This window comes from Chroicocephalus ridibundus, chromosome Z (genome assembly GCF_963924245.1).
Source record: "Chroicocephalus ridibundus chromosome Z, bChrRid1.1, whole genome shotgun sequence".
NCBI classification, from domain to species: domain Eukaryota; kingdom Metazoa; phylum Chordata; class Aves; order Charadriiformes; family Laridae; genus Chroicocephalus; species Chroicocephalus ridibundus.
Genome location: NC_086316.1, coordinates 80,957,080 through 80,978,353, shown reverse-complemented (window position 1 = coordinate 80,978,353; position 21,274 = coordinate 80,957,080). Strand labels below are relative to the sequence as shown.

Genomic DNA, 21,274 nt, shown 5'->3' with positions numbered 1-21,274 from the left:
GAACATGCATGAAATCTTCCTTAGATTGTATTTAGAGTTTTTCTAACTTTTAATTTCCCCCCCATCAATATGTTTTAGCATTATTGATGTCTCCAGCAATTCAAAGCTGACATGAAGTGTTAATGCGATTCAGGGAGCAGATAAGATTCTGGAAAAACTACTGTCTTCACCTCTTGCTGTTCATCTTATATATGTTTGCACATTGTTATTACAAAGTCTATTTGATAAGATTAGATGGGCAGAAGAATGATTGCAAATGACTTTTTACTTGACAAGTCAATCTAAAAATTCAGGAATGAGCTCCAAAAGAGTTAGTTATAAGGATGTTTGTCATTTTTCCAAGCCAGTGAAACACAAGTCAACATTACAATTTTCAGACACAAAAATTTGAAAAGGTAACACATTTTAGAAGGTGATACCTGGGGTCTTGTGGGTTTGAAACCATCAGAAAGGCCAGAACTGTTCAAACTATCCAGTACTTCAGAGATAAAACAGTAGTAATAAAATGTTTTTCTAGTTGCTAAAATAGTCTAACTTTGATACTGAACATATTTACATATTTAGTTATATAAAAACACCTTATCAGAAAAATAAAATCAAGTATGTTCAACATGCCCTGGCCATTTTCTTTAGAAAGTAAGTTGTTTAATTTTACAGATTGATAAAGGCAAGGGTATCTCTTAAAATTTAAGCATCTGCCTATGGTGCGTACTTTATTAATATGATCTACTGTTCTGTTTTCAGAAGGTATAACTTTTTTGCCACCTTTACCATATTATATTATTTTTAAGCCCATCTGCTGTGCTGGTATCCTTGAAGCTTCTATGTTTACAAAAACACACGTTAAAGATCCACTGGAATAGTGGATCAAAACTAAAGCGAATAAAGCATAAGGAACCACAGATCTCTGAGTTGCAACTACTGTGATATCTTTGTTAGACTGTTTAAAAAGTAGAATTTTGTGATGAGGGTGAAGATTCTTTTGGAAAGAGATTAATATCTGATCACACACAGCAACCAGAAAAGTATGAATACGTGGAAGTTCTTGGGTGAATAAAGAGGCATAGGAAGCTCAGGATGAGATGTTCACATCAGGGATGTTATTACCATAAAGAATATTGTGTAAGCTGGAAACATACTCTCCAGCCTTGACAAATAGATATGGGACTACTTTCAAAGTTGCCAGTCCAAGTCAAATTTAGAACAAATTAGAAGGACAGTGGGATTCTGCTCTGCCTGCTCTCACAACTGCATGGGTATTGAAGCATTTTTTCTGTGGGCCTGTGGGCCCCCACGGACATATATATTTAAAAAAACTGATACCTTCTTTATGTGAAAATTAATATTCCTGCACTGATCAAAAGGATACTTTAGAATGAATAATATAACCTCATCCTGTTTCTAAGCATGACATTTCCTACTGGGTGGTAAATAAAATACTATTAGGAAGAGAGTAGGAATTATATTGAAAGTAGCAGACAGGACTAAGTTTATTATTCATAAAAAGCATTTATATTTCAGTGCCAGGATAGGTATCACATATACCTTTCCAGATAGTTAATGAACATTGGATAAACATAATTGGAAACATCTAAAAATTAAATGCAGGGTCTGAACCCCTTTTTTTATTCTGAAAACACAAGAGAACTTTAAATCTACATACGGATGCGATGCATATCAGGCTTACATTTATTCGGCTGAGGCAATCTGCACTTGCTTAGCCACAGGTGGATATAAAGAAGATACTATTCATCTGGAACAATGATCCTTTTACTTATCATAGTTGCCAAGTGATGTACATGTCCCATTTAAGTGGAATGATCTTCACAGTGTTATAAAATATTCATTAAAATTTTTCAGGCAACTTGCAATTCAAAATGTTTCACAATATATGCTATGGATTAAAAGGGTTTTGGTTTGGTTTGGTTTGGGATTTTTACCACTTTTTAACTGAGTCTGCTTTTACATGCATACATATTTATTCAAATATCGGTCTTATACATTTATTCTGTTTTAATATCCTGCTTTAAAGCCACATTTTGATACAGTGCTTTGTGTGTGGCATAAATCAAAGTTAAAGGTACCTAATTTATAGATCTGTAAAAATTTGAAGCAGTTTTATTTGGATTTACAAAGGAAAATAGTGAAAAGAATATCTGATGATGGCTTGATTTTGTTATGTGTGAGTGTTAATTTATATGGAAAAAAGGATAATGGATAAGGAAAAAAGGAGAAACCAAGAAGAGTATTTTCATAAAGCAGCATGGAATACCCATACCATTTTTGTATTAGTTTTCAAAATTAAATTGCTCTGGAAAATTACTTTGGAGCTGATGTAAGTATCAGAGAAGTAGCCAGTGTATTCCAGCTGTCCTGCTGGGAAGCCCAGACAGAGTTGGTTATAAGCAAGTCTAATTCCTGAGGCTCCAGATGAGTTGTGTGGTTTCATGACAATGGTGATTGAGCCTTCATTTCCTCTGGGAAACATTCCACCAACTTCTGACCATCATTCAGAACTAATTTCTACATGTCCGGCAGCCAAGACTGTGGAATATTTATTGTCATACAACAGACCTGAGGTTTTGATACTTCCTTTACCTCCACCCTCATGGAGTAAGGGGTTGCTTATTTGAAGCCAAAAGCTAGTTGTTCTTTTCTTTAGGGGAAGTGGCCTGTTACGCCTGCTCCAAAAATTCTTGTGGCTAATTGTTATTTTAAAGAACACACAGAGTAAGACGGCTTGCAAATTCCATCTGTTATACCCCAGTTTCCTTATTTTACGTTGTAACTCAATGATTAAAAAGATCAGAGAATGTACCTCAACTCCTTCTGTCCGAGAAAACAAACCCACATAAACTGTTTCTTGGAGTATGTGCCAATTGCCATACAAAAGTTAACAAGCACTAAAGAAGCCAAACAGGTTTGTTAAGTTGGTGATTAGGAGGAGCCCTTGACAGAGGGCTGTCATGGAAGCAGTTGTGGGAGAAAATGCACATAAAAGGAAGCTTTTGTTCCCCATTTCCCTAGCCAGTTGACTGTAAGATCATTTCATGTCATTATGCAGAGAGCTTTTCTGAGCACCTTTCTCAAACTCTGTACCTCTCCTGATTCATTTTATATATAGCCAAATCAGCCCAGGTAGAGCTCTGGGCTAGGATCAGGCATGTACAAGTCAGTATTGTTGCACTTGACATTACAAGTCAGAAGTAGTTCTCCTGATCTTCCTCTGAAACACTTTGTGCAGCCAAGGTTCCTGCAAAGGTTTTGATCACGCATATTCACACACACAGAGTGGTCTGGGAGACACAAATTTTGCCCATCCCAGTGGCTAATATTTTGCACCTTACAGTAGAAAATCAGTAGGATGCTTCCAAATTATTTAGGTCCTCTTACACCGTGTGGATTTAATGAGGATATAAATGATGTATTGATTTAGGGATGTCTCAGGAGAGAGGAAAAATGTTTACCATGAGTTCTGGGTGTCCTCAGAGAATTTCTGTTACAGTTGATTTTGTGACGCAGGCATCGTTCCAAAAGGAAACACAATGAGACCAAATACAGGGTAGTTTGGTTTGAAAAAAAAGTTTGGCAAGAAAAAGTAGCAGGTAGCAAAACAAATTGAATACATTTGTGTTACAGGCCCTCAGAAAGCTCAAAGTGTGTATGCGTAAACCATATGAAGAGCATCTCTGCTAGCTGCATTTGCTTCTCAGAGAAAACTAGGCAGATCATACTAGGCATCAATTTATTCTTCATAAACCGCTAACGGTTATCGGATGCAGGTGCCTAAAAATCTGTCGTGATTAAAAAACCAGGTGTCCTGGAAATGAAAGTGTCCAAACATACACAGTACTTAAAAGTAATGCATCTAACAACAGATAATATAGAAAATATGAGTGTCACTGCAGGTAGGTTTATTCCCCGATAACATGTATAGACTGAATGAGCTTTTTTGCACAGTTACCCTCTCTGAGTTACTATGAATTTATAATGCTACTTCTTAACATTTATGTTTGTCTACACTAAAGATGCAATGATTTATTAACATGGCAATAAATGTTTAATACTTCTTGTCTGTATTATTTTGTAAAACTATCTCCTTAACCCCCTGATTCTTGAAAGTATGAGGACAAACATTAAACTAGAACAGTACTGCTTTAATAATTGGAGTATTTATATGCAGAATTTTTAAAATGTCACATTTATTGTTCATAACCTCTGGTTTTGAAGGTAACTGAGATGTTCAGGACATAAGGCAGAATCTCATGTTTGGTTTAATGTGTTGTGACTAATAGTTATCATTCAGGTGTGATACTTTTTTAAAACAAATGGCCACATAGAAACTATAGTGGAATTTTAATGCAGGCATTAAAAAATATGAAAAATTAAAATAATGAAATTGGCTTAAAAATCAATCAATATTTTAAAAACCTCTTGTAGGTTTTTTTTGCTTCCCCCCCCCCCCCCCCCCCTTCTGTTCAATTGGAAATCACTTCTTTCACTTTTGAAGGTCTTTTCTTCACAGCTCTCAGTGGTAGGTAAATTCCATTAGTTTTCAAGTGAGCTGAGATTCAAACTGCTGAGGAAAGACAAGAAAGTTAACATAACTTCCCATGTTGTTCTGACAACTAATGGTGTTACTGTCAACACTGAATATCCAAACCTACCTTCATGGTTATTCAAAGTCTATGAACTTTGGAAGGCATGTTGGAAACTTATGGTTGGACAGAATATGAATGCTTCTGGCTTTTTACATAAACTAGAATTTCACTTCCAGAGCACCACCTGTTCCAAATGGAAAACAATTTTCCTGAATACTAGTGTAACTTTCCTAACATTTCCAAAAGCAGGTAATATTCAACCATAAAACAGTCTGTTCTGAAGAAACCAAACTCTAGTTGGTTAACAGAAGCATTAGTCTGCCAGGTGAAATTGAATGAGTTAGGTATTCCTAAAAGGCACTAGAAATCAAATCAAGTACTGGCATTTTGTAATATCATGAAAACTTTTATGAATCAGCCTTGTAATTTATATTTTATTTTTTCTTCATGGGAATTTTTATCTGTAGACAGTATCAGGTTAACAGTATTTATCAAGTGTTAAACAGATGTAACATTTTAATACAGCAATTGATAAAATACAGTTTAAAAATGAAGAAATGAAGACATATAAAGAAGTTTAATTCATTTTTTTTCTATGTATCAGTTCTTGGTTATCACTGTAATGCCAATGCATTCTTGCAGCTGTAGACATGACCAACTTTTGACTCACTTTCTAAGCTGATACTTGGATGAATGAATTCTCTACATGTTCTTTTCCCTGTTGTCATTTGAAGACAGTAATACCATTCTTTTTTCTTCCCTCTTTCTTTCTCCTCTCCAGCAATGACAATGCAGTTCATAAGTCATCGGTTCCCTGACTATCATGATCCAACTATAGGTGAGTAGAGACTATTCTCACTTCATCCCTTTCAATCTCTGTTTATTCAATATTGCCATACAGTGAGAAGCTGATCCTAAACAGCACTTAGATATTAGCAAGATTTGTCAACTTTAGATTAAAATTTAATTCTGTGATGATAATTAAATTGTGTCATGGTAATACCATAGTTATTTTTTCCTGAAATACTTGTATAAAATCTTCCAACAACAGATTTGTGGCTTCATGCTCTTTAACAGTTAGCAGCTGTGCAATTATAATCATAGGAAAAAAAATATATTACAAGATATAAAGTAGTCTTTCAAAATACTAGAATAATGTAAAAAGTGTGGTTTGGAGTGTATTTTTAAAAGTTTTGTTATTTCAGTACTGTTTCCCACTTTTAAACTCTTAGTTGACCTTCTTTAGAAAAATCAAGTGCCTACTGAATTTAATATACTGGAGATATGCTCTGGGTTCACACACTTTGCTAAGTCCACTGTATTTACCTGAATTTTAAACCTAAGTAATCAAAAATATTCAGATATGTCTGCAATACACTGAAAGCCGCCGTGTTTAGATGCTGACCATTGCATGACGATATGGCTGACATACAATGGAACAGTGAGCTGGAAGAGAGATTTGGGATGAATTCTGGTTGACTGAATCGAATTTCTATTTCTGAAACAATTAATTCAAAAAGGTTGTGGCAAAAATTCTGTCTCACTAAAACATTTCAAATATTTTCCCCCCTTCTAAGCTGGGTACAAATTTGGAAGATATTTACAGGGTATAAACCCAAGTAATTTGATGCCTTGAGCAGCTTTGGATTCCTGTTATTGCACTGGGTATCATCTACTGATATCCTGCTAGGCACTTGGTGGACATCAAGTTGAGCATGAGCCAGCAATGTGCCCTTGCAGCAAAGAAGGTTCATGGTATCCTGAGCTGCGTTAGGAGTGTTGACAGGAAGTTGAGGGAGGTGATCCTTCCCCCCTACTCAGTACTATTGAGGACCCACCTGCAATACTGTGTCCTGTTCTAAGCCTCCTAGTACAATAGAGTATTGTCACAGGTTGTCTAGAGAGGTTTTGGAGTCACCATCCTTGGAGATACTCAGAACTGTATAGACATAGTCCTAGGCAGCCTCTTCTAGGTAACCCTGATAGAGCAGAAATTTGATCCAGGTGACCTCCAGAGGCTCTTTTTTTTTTCTTTTTTTTTTTTTTTTCTGTGGAGCTTCTTTTGGGCAGTACTATGATTAGTAATATGAATGAATGTAGTAAAAGATGTATGTAATATAGAGGTACAAATCAGCACAATCAAATGTTTATTCATTTAAGGGTTGCTTTATTAGTTAGTTTAACTAAAAAGCTCTTGCATTTATAAGCACTATCCATGTGTAATATTTAGTTATACCTAGAAGAAGACGGCAGAATCTGGGCCTGATGAGTGTGAGGCAGTAAAAATATTAATATTTACAAAGACTGCTTTGTGGAAAAAAAAGAAAAAAAGAAAAAAGAAAAAGGCTTTTCCAGCTCCCTCATCTAAAACATTTTTTTTTTTATCTTTTCAAATTTTATCTTTAAATTTTCAAATATTTCAAACTCATCTTTAACCTCTACAAAAATACTGCTTTGCTAAGTAAAGCAGTTAATGGCAGTATTTATTTTGATTTGTTATTTCTATAGTTTTCTACATTTTCTGGATATTAACTCCTGGTAAGTTGTGGTATTTTAGTGATAAAAAAAAGAAAATATATAAAAAAAAGTGTAAACTCTTCATGCCATTGGTAACTTTATAACCATTAAAAATATTACGAAATAAAAATGAGATATGTCAACTCTAAAGAAGGCAAAACTACTATGGAATTGCTACAAATTAATTTGCTACACTCAGGAAAAAATAATCATTAGATTTAATTGGAAAAGAGGAACATTAATAGTTACTGACACCATCAAGTTATGTACGTATACCCATCTTTATTATTAAATATCCACCTGCCATCTGTATTTATCTATATATTGTATCTTGTCATAATCTTAACTTATTGGTCTCTAGACACTGCCACAATATGAATAATAGATAATCATAAAGAGAAAGAAAGCTTATGATGCATTATAAGTACATACTGCAGGAATGCTTGGCGGAGCTAATAAAGATGAAGGTCTCCTTGAGTAAAAGACAGCTTCTACTCAGTAAAATCAACACTAAACAGGAGAAGAGGGAGGGAGATAGAGAACAGAGAAATGAAATATTGAGTTCAAACTTACAAGGCTGGCTAGAGGCAGAACTGGAAGTACGACTCTGAGTTTTATATGTTCAGCACTTCTGTCTCTCAGAACATGTCAAGGACATCCTGAGAAAGGTTTATTTCTATTCATGCTTTAAAACATGTATTAAACAGCAGAGTATAATTTTGGGCTAAGTACGTATGTTTCCTTTTGGGTAAATATGTGGTACCACCTCTTCTAATTGGACATAAAACCAAAAAAAAAATAAAAATAGAAGGAATCATTTGTTATCTAACATGTAATAGCAAATAAATGCATTGAAAATTTCAGTATACTAAAAAAGTTTATACTGTTAAGATTGCTTGTCCTACTTTGCGACTCTGGTTTCAAATCACAGAATTAATCACAGGGTTTTTTGTACATCCACTGATAGGCATATTTTAACTATTTTCCATCAGTCTAATAAAATAATAGAATCATAGATCATAGAATGGTTTGGGTTAGAAAGGACCTTGAAAATCATCTAGTTTTCACCCACCTCCCACTAGATCAGGCTGCTCAAAGCCTCATCCGGCCTGGTCATGAACACTTCCAGGGATGGGGCATATAAAGCTTCTCTGGGCAACCTGGGCCAGTGTCGCACCACCCTCACAGGAAAGAATTTATTCCTCATATCTAATCTAAATCTCTCCTCTTTCAGTTTAAAACTGTTACCTCTCTTCCTAACGTTACAATCCCTGATAAAGATTCCCTCCCCATCTCTTCTGTAGGCCCCCTTAATGTACTGGAAGGCTGTTAGAAGGTCTCCCCGGAGCCTTCTCTTCTCCAGGCTGGACAACGCCAACTCTCTCAACATGTCCTCACAGCAGAGGGGCTCCAGCCCTCTGATCATCTTCATGGCCTTCCTCTGGACCCATTCCAACAGGTCCATGTCCTTCCTGTTCTGAGGGTTACAGACCTGGACACAGTACTCAAAGTGGGGTCTCATGAGAGCGTAGGAGAGGGGTAGAATCACTTTTCTTGATCTGCTGGCCACACTTCTTTTGATGCAGCTCAGGATGCGGTTGGCTTTCTGGTCTGTGAGCACATATTGCCAGCTCACGTTGAGCTTCTCATCCACCAACACTCCCAAGTCCTTCTCCTCAGGGCTGCTCTCATTCCATTCTCTTCCCAGCCTATAAAACAATTATGTGCTTGGAATTGTGTCAACCCAGGTGCAGGACCTTGCACTTGTCCTAGTTGAACTTCATTAGGTTTGCAAATGCCCACGTCTCACAGCTGTCCAGGTCCCTCTGGATGGCATTCCTTCCCTCCAGTGTGTCGGCCATGCCACACAGCTTGGTGTCATCGGCAAACTTGCTGAGGGTGCACTCCATCCCACTGTCTGTATCACCAACAAAGCTGTTTAACAGCACTGGTCCCAGTACTGACCCCTAAGGAATACCAGTCATCACTGGTTTCCACTTGGACATTGAGCTGTTGACCACAACCCTTTGAGTGTGGCCATCTAACCAGTTCCTTATCCACCAAGTAGTCCATCCATCAAATCCATGTCTTTCCACTTTAAAGACCAGGATGTCTTGTGGGACAGTGTGAAACACTTTAATTAATTAATAAAAAAATATTACAGTTCTAGAGAATCTTCTGGGCTATCAGAAGGAAAGGTGATTCAGAATGAGCATATCCAGGACCAAGGCTGTGCTGATACGAGGAGCTGCCAGAGGGGAGGTTATTCCTTGAAAGTTGCAAGGAGTGAGCCACAAACAGATGTGTTGTGTCATGGGGAAGTTATCACTTTGGGGCAGAGCAGTGATCTATCTAGCCAGAGTTTTGTTTTCACAGTAGCTCAGCAGCAGATGATGAGGAAAGAAAATAAAACAAAACAAAACAAGCCACATATGAAAGCTATCTTCACTCCGGCAGAGTGGCAAAGCAGGAAATTGAACATAGCTTTTCAGCTATATCTGAGATCACTGATCTCTCTGCATCTCGATATGTATCTTTCTTTTGTGTCATACAGTTTAGGCCACTTTCATTCCTCAGCAATTTGTATCCTGTTTGTGAGACTCATGAGCTGTCCTGAGCTTCTCTGGGCACACTCACCTCATATTTTAGTGTACTTCTTTGGAAATAATGTATTCTGCCTAGCTGTGGTTTTATTTGTCTTTGAACATTTAAGGGAACAGCAGCTTCTATATGTGTTACTGAGAAGGTTATATTCTCTGGAAATAATAATAAAAGTTCTATGATGTGTTTGAAAGATAACTCACGGATTTCCAATATTATCCAACCTGCTAAGTCTACTGTGTTCCAGTTGAGCTTTAAGATAAGGTCTATTGTTTCTTTTGCTTTACATGGACATAAGAACCTAATAAATATCTAGATTTTCCTAATGTTCTTGCACTAGCTTCTCCATTGGCTATGGTTTCTATGGTGTGAGATTGTCCACTTTGTCCATTTTAACTTTTCATTGTCCACCTTAAACATTGACATGGGAGTAGAATAACAATTTCAGTTGTTTTTCATTTCTGTAGATTCTTACGAAATATATTTGCATCTAAGTGAAGAAGACGGGGACAATAAACCATTGCCAAAGCACAAGAGCATAGGACTGATATAACCTGGTTAATATTCTAGTTGAAAAGCAAACCAAACAACATTAAATCCGTACAAAGGATCCACAAAACCATCTTGTATGATCAGTTAGGAACACATAAAAAACCTGAAACAAGGGATCTACAATACTTTTTGCTTTGATTTAAAAATAAATGGCTGCCAACTTGTTTTCATGTTTTGTTTCATAAAAACTTAAATCCTTTCAATCCTAAGAAATGTTCTGAAGTTTGATTTTTTTGGTGTAATGAATACATTTTATGTCCTGACCTATTCTTTGCTACATAGAAGCACACCCATGGGCAATTGACTTTTGAAGATTTTTAGAAGATTTTTGTTTTCTCATTATTTTATTTTTATTTTACACTTAATCTGTAAATTGATAAAGCAGTGAGCTTTAAAATGATTCAAAAGATGAGAATATATTCCTTTTGTCTAGTCTATGTTTTCACCATATGAGCCTATGGTGAAAATTGCTTACTGTTACTGACCAGAGAACACAGAGGAGTCCTTTCACTTAAATATGCCGTCAAATGTGTTTCCACTTCCCAATTCTCCTTCCCTCCAAACACACAGTTAGGAATTTAACCTAAACATTGTGCAGTAATAATCATGGAACTTTAAAAATCCAGAGGTGCTATTTTTCCCTTTTTTGTCACAGTCCCTAGGAATATGGATTTTCCCGATCATTCCTTTTCATTGTGGTTCAACATTATTTTACCAGTGCATTAGAGTTTCTACAGTGACTCATACCTCTAGGTACATAGTAGAAATATACAATTCAAATATAATGGTGTTTTGTACTTGCAACTTTTTTTTTCTGTTATCCACTGATATTTTTGAAATATTACAGGGGATCTTGATCACAGAAAGCTGCTGCTACTGTGAGATGATGCAGATATTTCAGGTAGGTGGTGATGAGGTAGGTACCAGAAGTCTAAGGGCAATGAAGAATGACTTCAGGGCCCTGGGACGGCTGGTTAAGGGATCGGGAGCACAAATAGTGTTCTCCTCTGTCCCACCATTTGTAGGGGTTCAGATGTAATAAATAGGAGGAGCCAGCAAATTACTCCTGGCTCCGAGACTGGTGCATACGGCAGGACTTCGGGTTTTTTGATCATGGGCTGATCTACAGGAAACCAGGCATGCTGGCAACAGGTGGGGGAAGCCTAACCCGAAGGAGAAGATAGATCCTGGGACAAGAATTAGCAGGGCGCATTCATAGGGCTTTAAACTAGGTTTGAAGGGGGATGGGGATGAAACCAGGACTACAAAAGTGGTGCCCAGGAGCAGCATACCAGTGCTTCTGGGTAAAAGTGTTAGCATTAGGGCTTGTCCCCCCAAGGAAGTAGCAGGACAGTTAGCCCAGCTGAAGTGCATCTACACTAATGCATGCAGCATGGGGAATAAACAGGAGGAGCTGGAGGCCATTTTTCAGCAAGGAAACTATGATATAGTTGCCATCACAGAAACGTGGTGGGAAGACACACACAAGTGGAGTGCGGTAATCGATGGCTACCAACTTTTCAGAAGGGATAGGCAAGGAAAGAGAGGTGGCGGGGTGGGCCTCTTTGTTAGGGACAGTTTTGGATGTCTGGAACTTAACAGTGTGAATAACAGTGTTGAGTGTGTATGGATAAGAATTAAGGGGAAGGCCAACAAGGCAGACATCGTGATGGGAGTTTGTTATAGACCCCCTAATCAGGATGTAGAATCTGATGAAGTATTCTATAAGCAGCTGGCAGAGGTCTCACGATCATTTCCCCTTGTTCTTGTGGGGGACTTCAACTTCCCAGAGATCTGCTGGAAATATAACACAGCAGAGAGTGAGCAGTCCCGGAGGTTCCTGGAGTGTGTGGAAGACAACTTCCTAACACAGCTGGTGAAGGAACCAACTAGCGGAAGTGCCCTACTGGACCTACTGTTTGTTAACAGAGAAGGTCTTGTGGGGGATGTAAAGGTTGGAGGTCGTCTTGGGCACAATGACCATGAAATGGTAGAATTTTCAATTCTTGGTGAGGCAAGGCGGGGAGCCAGCAGAACTGACACCTTGGATTTCCAAAGGGCAGACTTTAGCCTGTTTAGGAGCATGGTCAAGAGTGTCCCTTGGGAGGCAGTTTTGAAGAGCAAAGGTGCCCAGGAAGGCTTGTCATACTTCAAGCAGGTGCTCTTAGAAGCACAGGAGAAGGCCATCCCCATGTCTCGAAAAACGAGCCGACGGGGAAGAAGACCAGCCTGGCTAAATAGAGAGCTTTGGATGGACCTCAGGAAAAAAAGGAAAGCTTACATTTTCTGGAAAAAGGGATTGGCAACTTATGAGGATTATCAAGATATAACAAAGCTATGTAGGGGGAAAATTAGAAGGGCCAAAGATCAATCAGAACTCAGCTTAGCCACTGCAGTTAAAGACAAGAAGAAGAGATTCTTTCAGTATATCAATAGAAAAAGGAAGACTAGGGAAAATGTAGGCCCACTGATGAATGAGACAGGTGCCCTAGTGGTGGAAGACACAGAGAAGGCAGAGCTACTGAATGCCTTCTTTTCTTCAGTCTTCACTGCTAAAGCTGCCTCTCATGAATCCCATACCCTGGAGGCAAGGGGGAAGGTCTGGAGAGAGGAAGATTTTCCTTCAGTTGAGGAGGACCAGGTCAGAGACCACTTGGCCAATGTGGACATTCATAAGTCCATGGACCCTGACGGAATGCACCCGCGAGTGCTGAGAGAGCTGGCAGATGTTATTGCTAGACCACTCTCCATCGTCTTTGAAAGGTCATGGGGAACAGGAGAGGTGCCTGAGGACTGGAGGAAGGCTGACATCACTCCAATCTCCAAAAAAGGCAAGAAGGAGGAGCCAGGGAACTACAGACCAGTTAGTCTTACCTCTGTCCCTGGGAAGGTAATGGAGCGACTCATTCTGGATGTCATCTCCAAACACGTTGAGGAACGGGAAATCATTGGAAGTGGTCAACATGGATTTACCAAGGGTAAATCATGCTTGACCAATCTGATAGCTTTCTATGATGTTATAACGGGTTGGCTGGATGAGGGGAAAGCCGTAGATGTCATCTACCTTGACTTTAGCAAGGCTTTTGACACTGTCTCCCATAACATCCTCATTAGGAAGCTGAGGAAGTATGGGCTAGATGAGGTGACGGTGAGGTGGATCGAGAGCTGGCTGTGTGACAGAACTCAGAGGGTTGTGATCAGCGGCACAGAGTCCAGTTGGAGGCCTGTAACCAGTGGTGTCCCCCAGGGGTCACTTGGACAGAGGTCCAATTTTGTTCAGTATATTCATTAATGACTTGGATGATGGGAGAGAGTGTATCCTCAGCAAGTTTGCTGATGATACCAAGCTGGGAGGGGTGGCTGACACTCCGGAGGGCCGTGCTGCCATCCAGCGTGACCTGGACAGGCTGGAGAGCTGGGCAGAGAAGAACCTAATGAGGTTCAACAAAAGCAAGTGCAAGGTCCTCCACCTGGGGAGGAAGAATGCTAAGCACCAGTATAGGTTAGGGGTGGACATGCTGGGAAGTAGTTCTGAGGAGAAGGATCTGGGGGTCCTGCTAGACAGTAAATTATCCATGAGCCAACAATGTGCCCTTGTTGCCAAAAAGGCCAATGGAATCCTGGGCTGCATAGGGAAGACTGTGGCCAGTAGGTCGAAGGAGGTCATTCTCCCCCTCTACTCTGTGCTGGTGAGGCCACAACTGGAATACTGCATCCAGTTCTGGGCTCCCCAGTTCAAGAAGGACAGGGAACTACTGGAGTGGGTCCAGCGTAGGGCAACTAAGATGATTGAGGGACTGGAGCACCTCCCTTATGAGGAAAGGCTGGGAGAGCTGGGACTCTTTAACCAGGCTGAGGGGAGACCTTATCATGGCATACAAGCATCTAAAGGGTGGGTTGAAGGAGGATGGTGCCAGACTCTTTTCATTGGTTCCCAGCGACAGGACGAAGGGCAATGGGCACAAGCTAGAACATAGGAAGTTCCATTCAAATACACGGAAAAACTTCTTTACGGTGAGGGTGACAGAGCACTGGAACAGGCTGCCCAGGGAGGTTGTGGAGTCCCCTTCTCTGGAGATTTTCAAGACTTGCCTGGATGCAGTCCTGAGGGATGTGCTCTAGGCAATCCTGCTTTAGCAGGGGAGTTGGACTAGATGATCTCTAGAGGTCCCTTCCAACTCTGAAGTTTCTGTGATTCTGTGATCCTGTGATAATTCAGTTGCTACATTACGTGATACATGTGCTCATAGATTTGTATGTCATGCATACATATATTTCAAATATGCTAATTTTGATCCTAAAAATGCTATGCAAATAGATTTAGAATTATTTACATGTTTTCCTTCCTGTGTTTATAATTTATAGAAGGAGTACCTGTACTTTTGAAGAATTTACTGGATGTTGTGATGGATAGTCCAATACTTTTTTAAGTCCAAGACTTTTTAAAAGACTGATATGGATTTCTTTGAGGGAAGAGGCTGCTTTTTGTTCTGGAGTTTTGGGTTTGGTTTTTTTTTTTTTTTTTTTTTTTTTTTTGTAAATAAGTGGTGCATTTTTGTTCCAATAGGAATTTATTCAGAGAAGTCCTCTGTACAGTGTGGATCAGAGATATGGTGTCAAAATAAATAATCACAATGAATTGTCCATTCTGATGTATGAAACTGTCTTTTATTTTAGTTATTTTTCTTAGTTTGGAAAAACTCTTAAGATCTTAAGAAATTCAAACTGCAGACTTTATATGCAGATATGAATAAATGTGCATACACATAAATACACAAATAGATGTGTCAGTATTTGTTTAAAAAACAGAGTAAACATTGATTAAAAAGTTAAATGCTACCTGAAGTGCTAATTTTAATGCTGTCAGTCTGAGTTTAATGCCACTTCAAGATAAAGTGTGAATAATGACTGTATTTTAGGCTTGCTTCAAACGTCGCAGTTCAGAATTTTGAGACAGAAACATATTATTTTTGTAAGTAAATGGGGAGGGGAAGGACAAAATTCTTTTACTATTAGACCGTATGTGGGCAAAATTTTAGACCTTAGCACTTCATGAAAATGAAATTATTTCAGTGTGCATTTAATATTTAATTTTAGTCAACAATGGGAACAATTTCCAAGTGGCAGTGGAAGTGATCATTTTCTGGAACAAATGGATAAGAGCAATTTACACTCTGTACAGTCATTGGCAATATCACAGAGAGTTAATGCAAGTAGAGTGGCAGGAAAGGAAGCATGACATAGTGTAGCAAACTGGACAGCCTCCAAGATGCTCATTAGCCATGTGACTAATCCTAAAATGAATACATAATGCAAACGAGATGCGAAAGCACCTTCCTGTTTTGGTGAGATATCGCTGCATGAGATTGTGTCAAATGAGCAGTTGAGGGCATTAAGGCTGTGTCAATGTCACACTTTAATTGAAATGGGTGTGGGATGGGAGGCACTTTAGCATTAAGCACATGAATTTCCATGAGGTTCCCTAATGAAGTAATGCATTCAATGCATCAAATAAAACACATTTAAACTCATCTTTAATAAGATAGTGGAAATGTGTGGGTGAATTTAAGAAAAAAGATAAAATGTGACTGAAAACATCCTAAGGTTATGTAATGCGTACCAAAAAATACCTGTGTGATAAAGAATATTATATCTGTTTTCAAGGTACAAAAATGAAAAAGGATAAAGCAAGGGAAATACAAGCTCATTAGTAATGGCAGAGTGAAAGAAGACAAAGATGGGACACATCTACTAGATCAGGAGAAGGAGATCTTTACACAAAAGTACTATTTAAATTAATTTTTAGCTTACAAAAATTTTCTAGATAATCTCTACTAATATCTAAGATGTGTATATGTGTATACTCTGCCCCTAATGTCACTCTCATTCTTATTTTTCCATAGAAGGTAAAATATTCTAATTGGACTGAACAGGCCACAACTGCATTTGAACTCCAAAATTATTGTTTTTTATGATGTGATTCATAGCTAAATAGTCACCACTGCCTTTCATTCATGATTCTTCATACATTTAGTAGCCCTATCTGAGACTGGATAAATAACATATAAAATGATCTGGAACCAGTACAATTTGTCTCCAAAAGACTGTTTCCAAGAGTATTCAGATTAATTGTGTAGACATAGTTAAATTGCCCATGTTTGTGTTCCATATTCATCATAATTTAAAATGAGAAATGGAGAATATATAAGAATACTGCTGCATGCGTTTGAACCATAATCTTAAACCTGTGTTTTATTATTATTTTTCATTTTTCTATCTGTTGGTATTATCTGCATCATACATCACATTAAGAGGCTAATCCTCACTTTCAGTATAAAGTATTTTAACTTATGTACGTGAAGAAGAGCAAACAGAGATAATGTCTAGAGCTAAGCTTTACATTCAGACACCTACATGCAATCTAGGTTCCAGTTTTGTGGGATTCAAGGAGATATAGGAGTGGAGATATAGGTCTTTGCTCATTTCCTTTATCACAGGTTTTGAGAGCCGTTTGAGATGCCCTACAGTATCCTGCTTGGGTTCAGGTTCCTGACCTAGAATGCTGTGGATCTCCCACAGGTCTTGTGTTGTTGTCATCTGACCCCCTGTGGATATGACATAGGACCTATGGGGCAGCTGAACCCTTCTAGTCCAGTGAAGGAAAGCCAGACGAGATTCCCAAGAGCGTATCAAATAGCAAGAGTCATACGTCATATGTGGGCAACTGAATACAGTCTATACTTCCATTAAGTGTACAGGGATTTTAGATACCTACCTTGCATGTAGACACATATTTTGTAGCGCTCTAAATGTACGTTCCTGAATCTGCATTGCAGTGCCTTCCCTGACAGCTCATCAGAACGAGGGCCTTCACAGATCATGATGATATCTCTCAGAGTGCCTTGATAGATGTCCTGCAGTGAAGGGAGGAAAATGCAGGGTGGGACTCACCATGCAGACTCCTTCTTAATGTGGCAAAAGAAAGGAGAGCATTGGCATATGTCTGGCAGTGTAGGTGCTCCCACTGTAAGATTAAAAAACCCAAACCATTAATAGAAATAGAAGGAGCAGTATTAAGAAATTAAAAATAAAAGAAGTGCCTAAACTGCTTAGTTAGTTTAGATTTCAATGAGGCAACAAAATACCTTCTGCTTACTGTTGCTATTATTCTGCCATGAAGGGAAACAGAAATTATTTGCAGCCATAGAGAATGGAGACTGGAAAATTATAGCAGATATTTCTCTCTGTGATGCAAAAAAAAATGATTTTTAAAAAAATAATCCTATTTCTCTTGGAAATAATTTTTCGAAAAGGTGATAGTTTCCCTCTAAAGAGCAGATTAATAACAGTTGGATCATGTCTCAACATTTCAGTCTGAGATATATCCTCTAACTTGGATGTATTTTCAGCTCAAGATGAGCTTTGATTCTTTGCTTCTTCCTCTGTTGAGAACATCAATATTTTCCTTACTAATGACACAGTCTGGCCCCATTCTAAATATACTGTGTTACTCAGAGTCATGATCTCTATCTCTACTATCAAACTTTTTTTCTTGGGGACTTTGCTTTGATAAGCCAATTATTCAGCCCTGAGCATTTTGCAGACTTCATGTAAGAAATATCCAAAGCAACCAATTACATTTCCCTGTCCAAGCTCAAGATGAATCGCATCTAAAATCCTGGACACACACTTAGTGTCTGCTACTACTTTGTCACATTCATATTTTCTTACAAATGCAACTCATCATGCAATTATTTGAGGGCTGTTTACACAGGTGACAGCTCGCTGTCACTTAACTTTTTCACAGATTCATGAAACAGTGTTTAATCTAGTAATTTTCCTTTGCTAATGCCTCTCATACAAAGCAATAGCAGACTAGCAAAAGCAGTCTATGCTTTTCTAGGGAGTAGACGGCCCAGACAGCTGTTCCTACAGTTTTCATTTTCTCCCTATCATTTCACCGAACACCTGCTCAAAGGTTGGAGGTTAATCAGAACACCCTGATGATCATTTAGGCCTGCAGTTTAGTCTTGGAAATGCACTTGTCTGTCTGTGTCTCTTGCTCATGGCCTTAGAAAATGTAACAGAATCTGCTGTGTTAGCAGATTCACTTCAGCCACAGTGGTTCCAGACAGTAGCTCCAGCTCTGAGCCTCTGCAGCACACTGAGAGGTCTCAGGGAAGGAAACAGTGTATAGAGGAGACCTGATGTAGAGATATCTAACTTCTTTACCCTAAATCACGAACAAGGAATGATGCATGAACTATCACCTGCTAGGAACAGACTTTGGAAGCTCTGCAACAGACTGTAGTTTTGTGAGATCAGCCAAATCTAACAATGCATTTGTGTGGAAAAGTAGGAAGCTCCGCTTTTCATCTCTGCCCTTCTCCCAGCCTTATTGGCTCCCTGGCACCCACTGGACAATTTTTGAAGCTGATTCAACAGCAGTCCAGAAGAAAACTAAGCCACTCCAACACAGAAGAGTTGTCTACCATGTTAATGAGTTTAATCACGTTAGTAAAAACAATTCAGCAGGCTCAAAAATTGGCAAAAGGGGTAGTGTAGAAGCACATATGGGGAAATGAGAGTACAAGTGGGGATGAAGGAGAAGAAGAGAGATTCTTTTATTTCTGGGACAGGCAAGATGTGAAAACCATCTGAGTTAACCATCTCATGGAGAGTCACTCTCAGACACCAACGTGTGAGCTAAAATTCCTTCCTAAATTGATCTCTGTTCTTAAAGACAATAGGGACAATTACCAAGCCAAAAATGTAGATGGGTTCAAAAACCATTGTGGTAAACTTGGAGAGAAAAAAATCCATCAAGGTCTGTTAAAGACAGAGATTCTACTCCCAGTTCAGAAGGTCCCTTGAGGTGCAAATAACTGGAAATTGAGAAAATATTCCAAGCAGAAATCATTGTGTGGAATTCCCTGGGCTATCGGTCACTCTCCAAAATGGATGAGATGGATTGTTGACCTTCTATAGCTCTATTTCTTATGTTCTCATTTGGAACATTTACCTAATCTGAATGAACTTAACTGACAGTCTGGCCAGTGATCTGACTTCCCTTTCTCCCCTGTTTCAGAAAGCAGACAAACAGATGAACGCTATTTCTCAAGGATCTCTGCCCAACGTCTGCCTACCATGGCTGGAACAGGAAACAAAAGTCTCTTGCATGTTGCCATGAAAGACCTATGCTGCATGTTCACATGCAAAAAGGCACCAATGTCCCTTAACTGTGAATGGTTCATACTTATTATTTTCTATCCTCCATTAACTTTTTGTGTTAGAACTAAGGCACGTTCCTGCCTTGGCTATCTTCTCTTCTCCATTGAATACAGTGTTAATGGAGGACCAAAGCACGCTATATAACCCTTCTATTCCTCCCAGAAACACCTGAGTTTAATTGTATATCTGCTAAACAGAGAGACAAGAAACATAACGAAAAATTGTGACATTGCGGTTGCTATTCTGACGCAGTGATTAGCCAGATTAACATTAGGAAAGGAAAAAAGTACCTTTTCTCATAACTGTAACAATCTCAAAACATTTCTGTGGTATATTTTAAAATAATAGTGGTATTACTAATAATGATAATAATGAAACAAATTCATTATAATTATTTCATAATGATATCTAACATATTAATAATCTAGAAAGAATCAGTCAAGAATAGAAAATATTATTAAAATATTTTTGTCTGTTCTACACAAAATAGGCTATTTATTTATTTTCTTAGCACCTTCATACAGGTAGAAGACCTCTGTCCCAGGAACTGTGGTTTTGATTTGACTCAATCCAACAATCCTTACCTTCCCCTGCTTAGAGTCAGTAAGTCTTTAATTGAACCACCTAATAATCTGAAGTAGCAAAGTGTTGAAGAGCGTTTCTTCTTATTACAGAAGAACTTATTCTCAGAGCTGAGCTCTTCATGTGGAGGCCTACAGTGATACTCCAAACATTGACCTATCACAGAAAATTGAGACATTTCTGTCTTAGGTTCCTAGCTACCGTAGGGCTTTTAGTAGAGTTTCGTATACACTCTTTCATTGGATTGAGCCACTGATACAACCTGGGGAATTCAGCTCCTAGTCTGTAGATCCTGACTGGGTAAAGCGTGAGCAAAGTGTCCATCTGGCTGATGACATTAAGGCAGGAGAGTTTATATGTTTATGCAGAACTATAAACCACAATGCTGTCACATGCAGGTTCTGGTCTCTAATTCATAACATAAATATACTGAAGTTGTAAGGCATGATTCATCTCATGCTAACATCTACTGTAATAGGTATCGCAACCCACATACAGTGAGGGTGATTATGATCAGGATCATGAACATAGAAGGAACTGAAGTAAGACTTGCAACCCTGTGAATAGCCACCAGTGGAAAATTTACTTACCTATTCCCTGTATATCATGACTTTTAAGAAAATATCCCTTAAATGATTTTTGAAATTGGAAGCGGCATTCATGCTATGGTTTCCTAGAGGTGGATGATTTATCACTCTACATTCAAAATTCTTCATCATAGGACAAATGTCTCCATTAACCTTTCTTTCACGGAAGCCGTCAGCCATCTACACCTTACTAAATCCAAGGCACTGTCCAGGCTAATAGCCACGCAGATGTAGTCAACTTGTTAATTACTCCCCCTGAAATGACAAGTAGTGAATTCGTAGCTGTCAGATCCTCCCACTCAGTAACACAATCATAGACTTTAAAGACTAGTGAAATTGCTACCTGCTATTCTTGTTCCACAAGATAAGGGTAGTTGGACTCCTGTTAATTATCATGTTTTGATTAAACAGGAGTACTTTGTTCACTTTGTTCATGTACATCTTTGAAGTAAACGACATTTCTCTGGAAGCAGAGAAAGTAATGATATGCCTTTATTAAATATTAGTAGCATTATCTATATTGCAAGTGGTTTCTAGCAGAAAAGCAAGTGCTATAGCAAAGTTTTGCCTGGTTATCTTTAGCCCTGATTTGCAAAAATGCTA

General features: G+C 38.5%; 1 protein-coding gene across 1 annotated transcript in view; it reads left to right on the top strand.

The window, feature by feature from the left end:
* Positions 1–21,274, top strand: part of RIT2 (Ras like without CAAX 2) — a 197,813-nt gene that overhangs the window by 54,294 nt on the left and 122,245 nt on the right. The window contains exon 2 of the mRNA XM_063321072.1: positions 5,383–5,439. Coding sequence (XP_063177142.1) covers positions 5,383–5,439 — 57 coding nt within the window. The remainder of the gene's footprint in view (positions 1–5,382; positions 5,440–21,274) is intronic.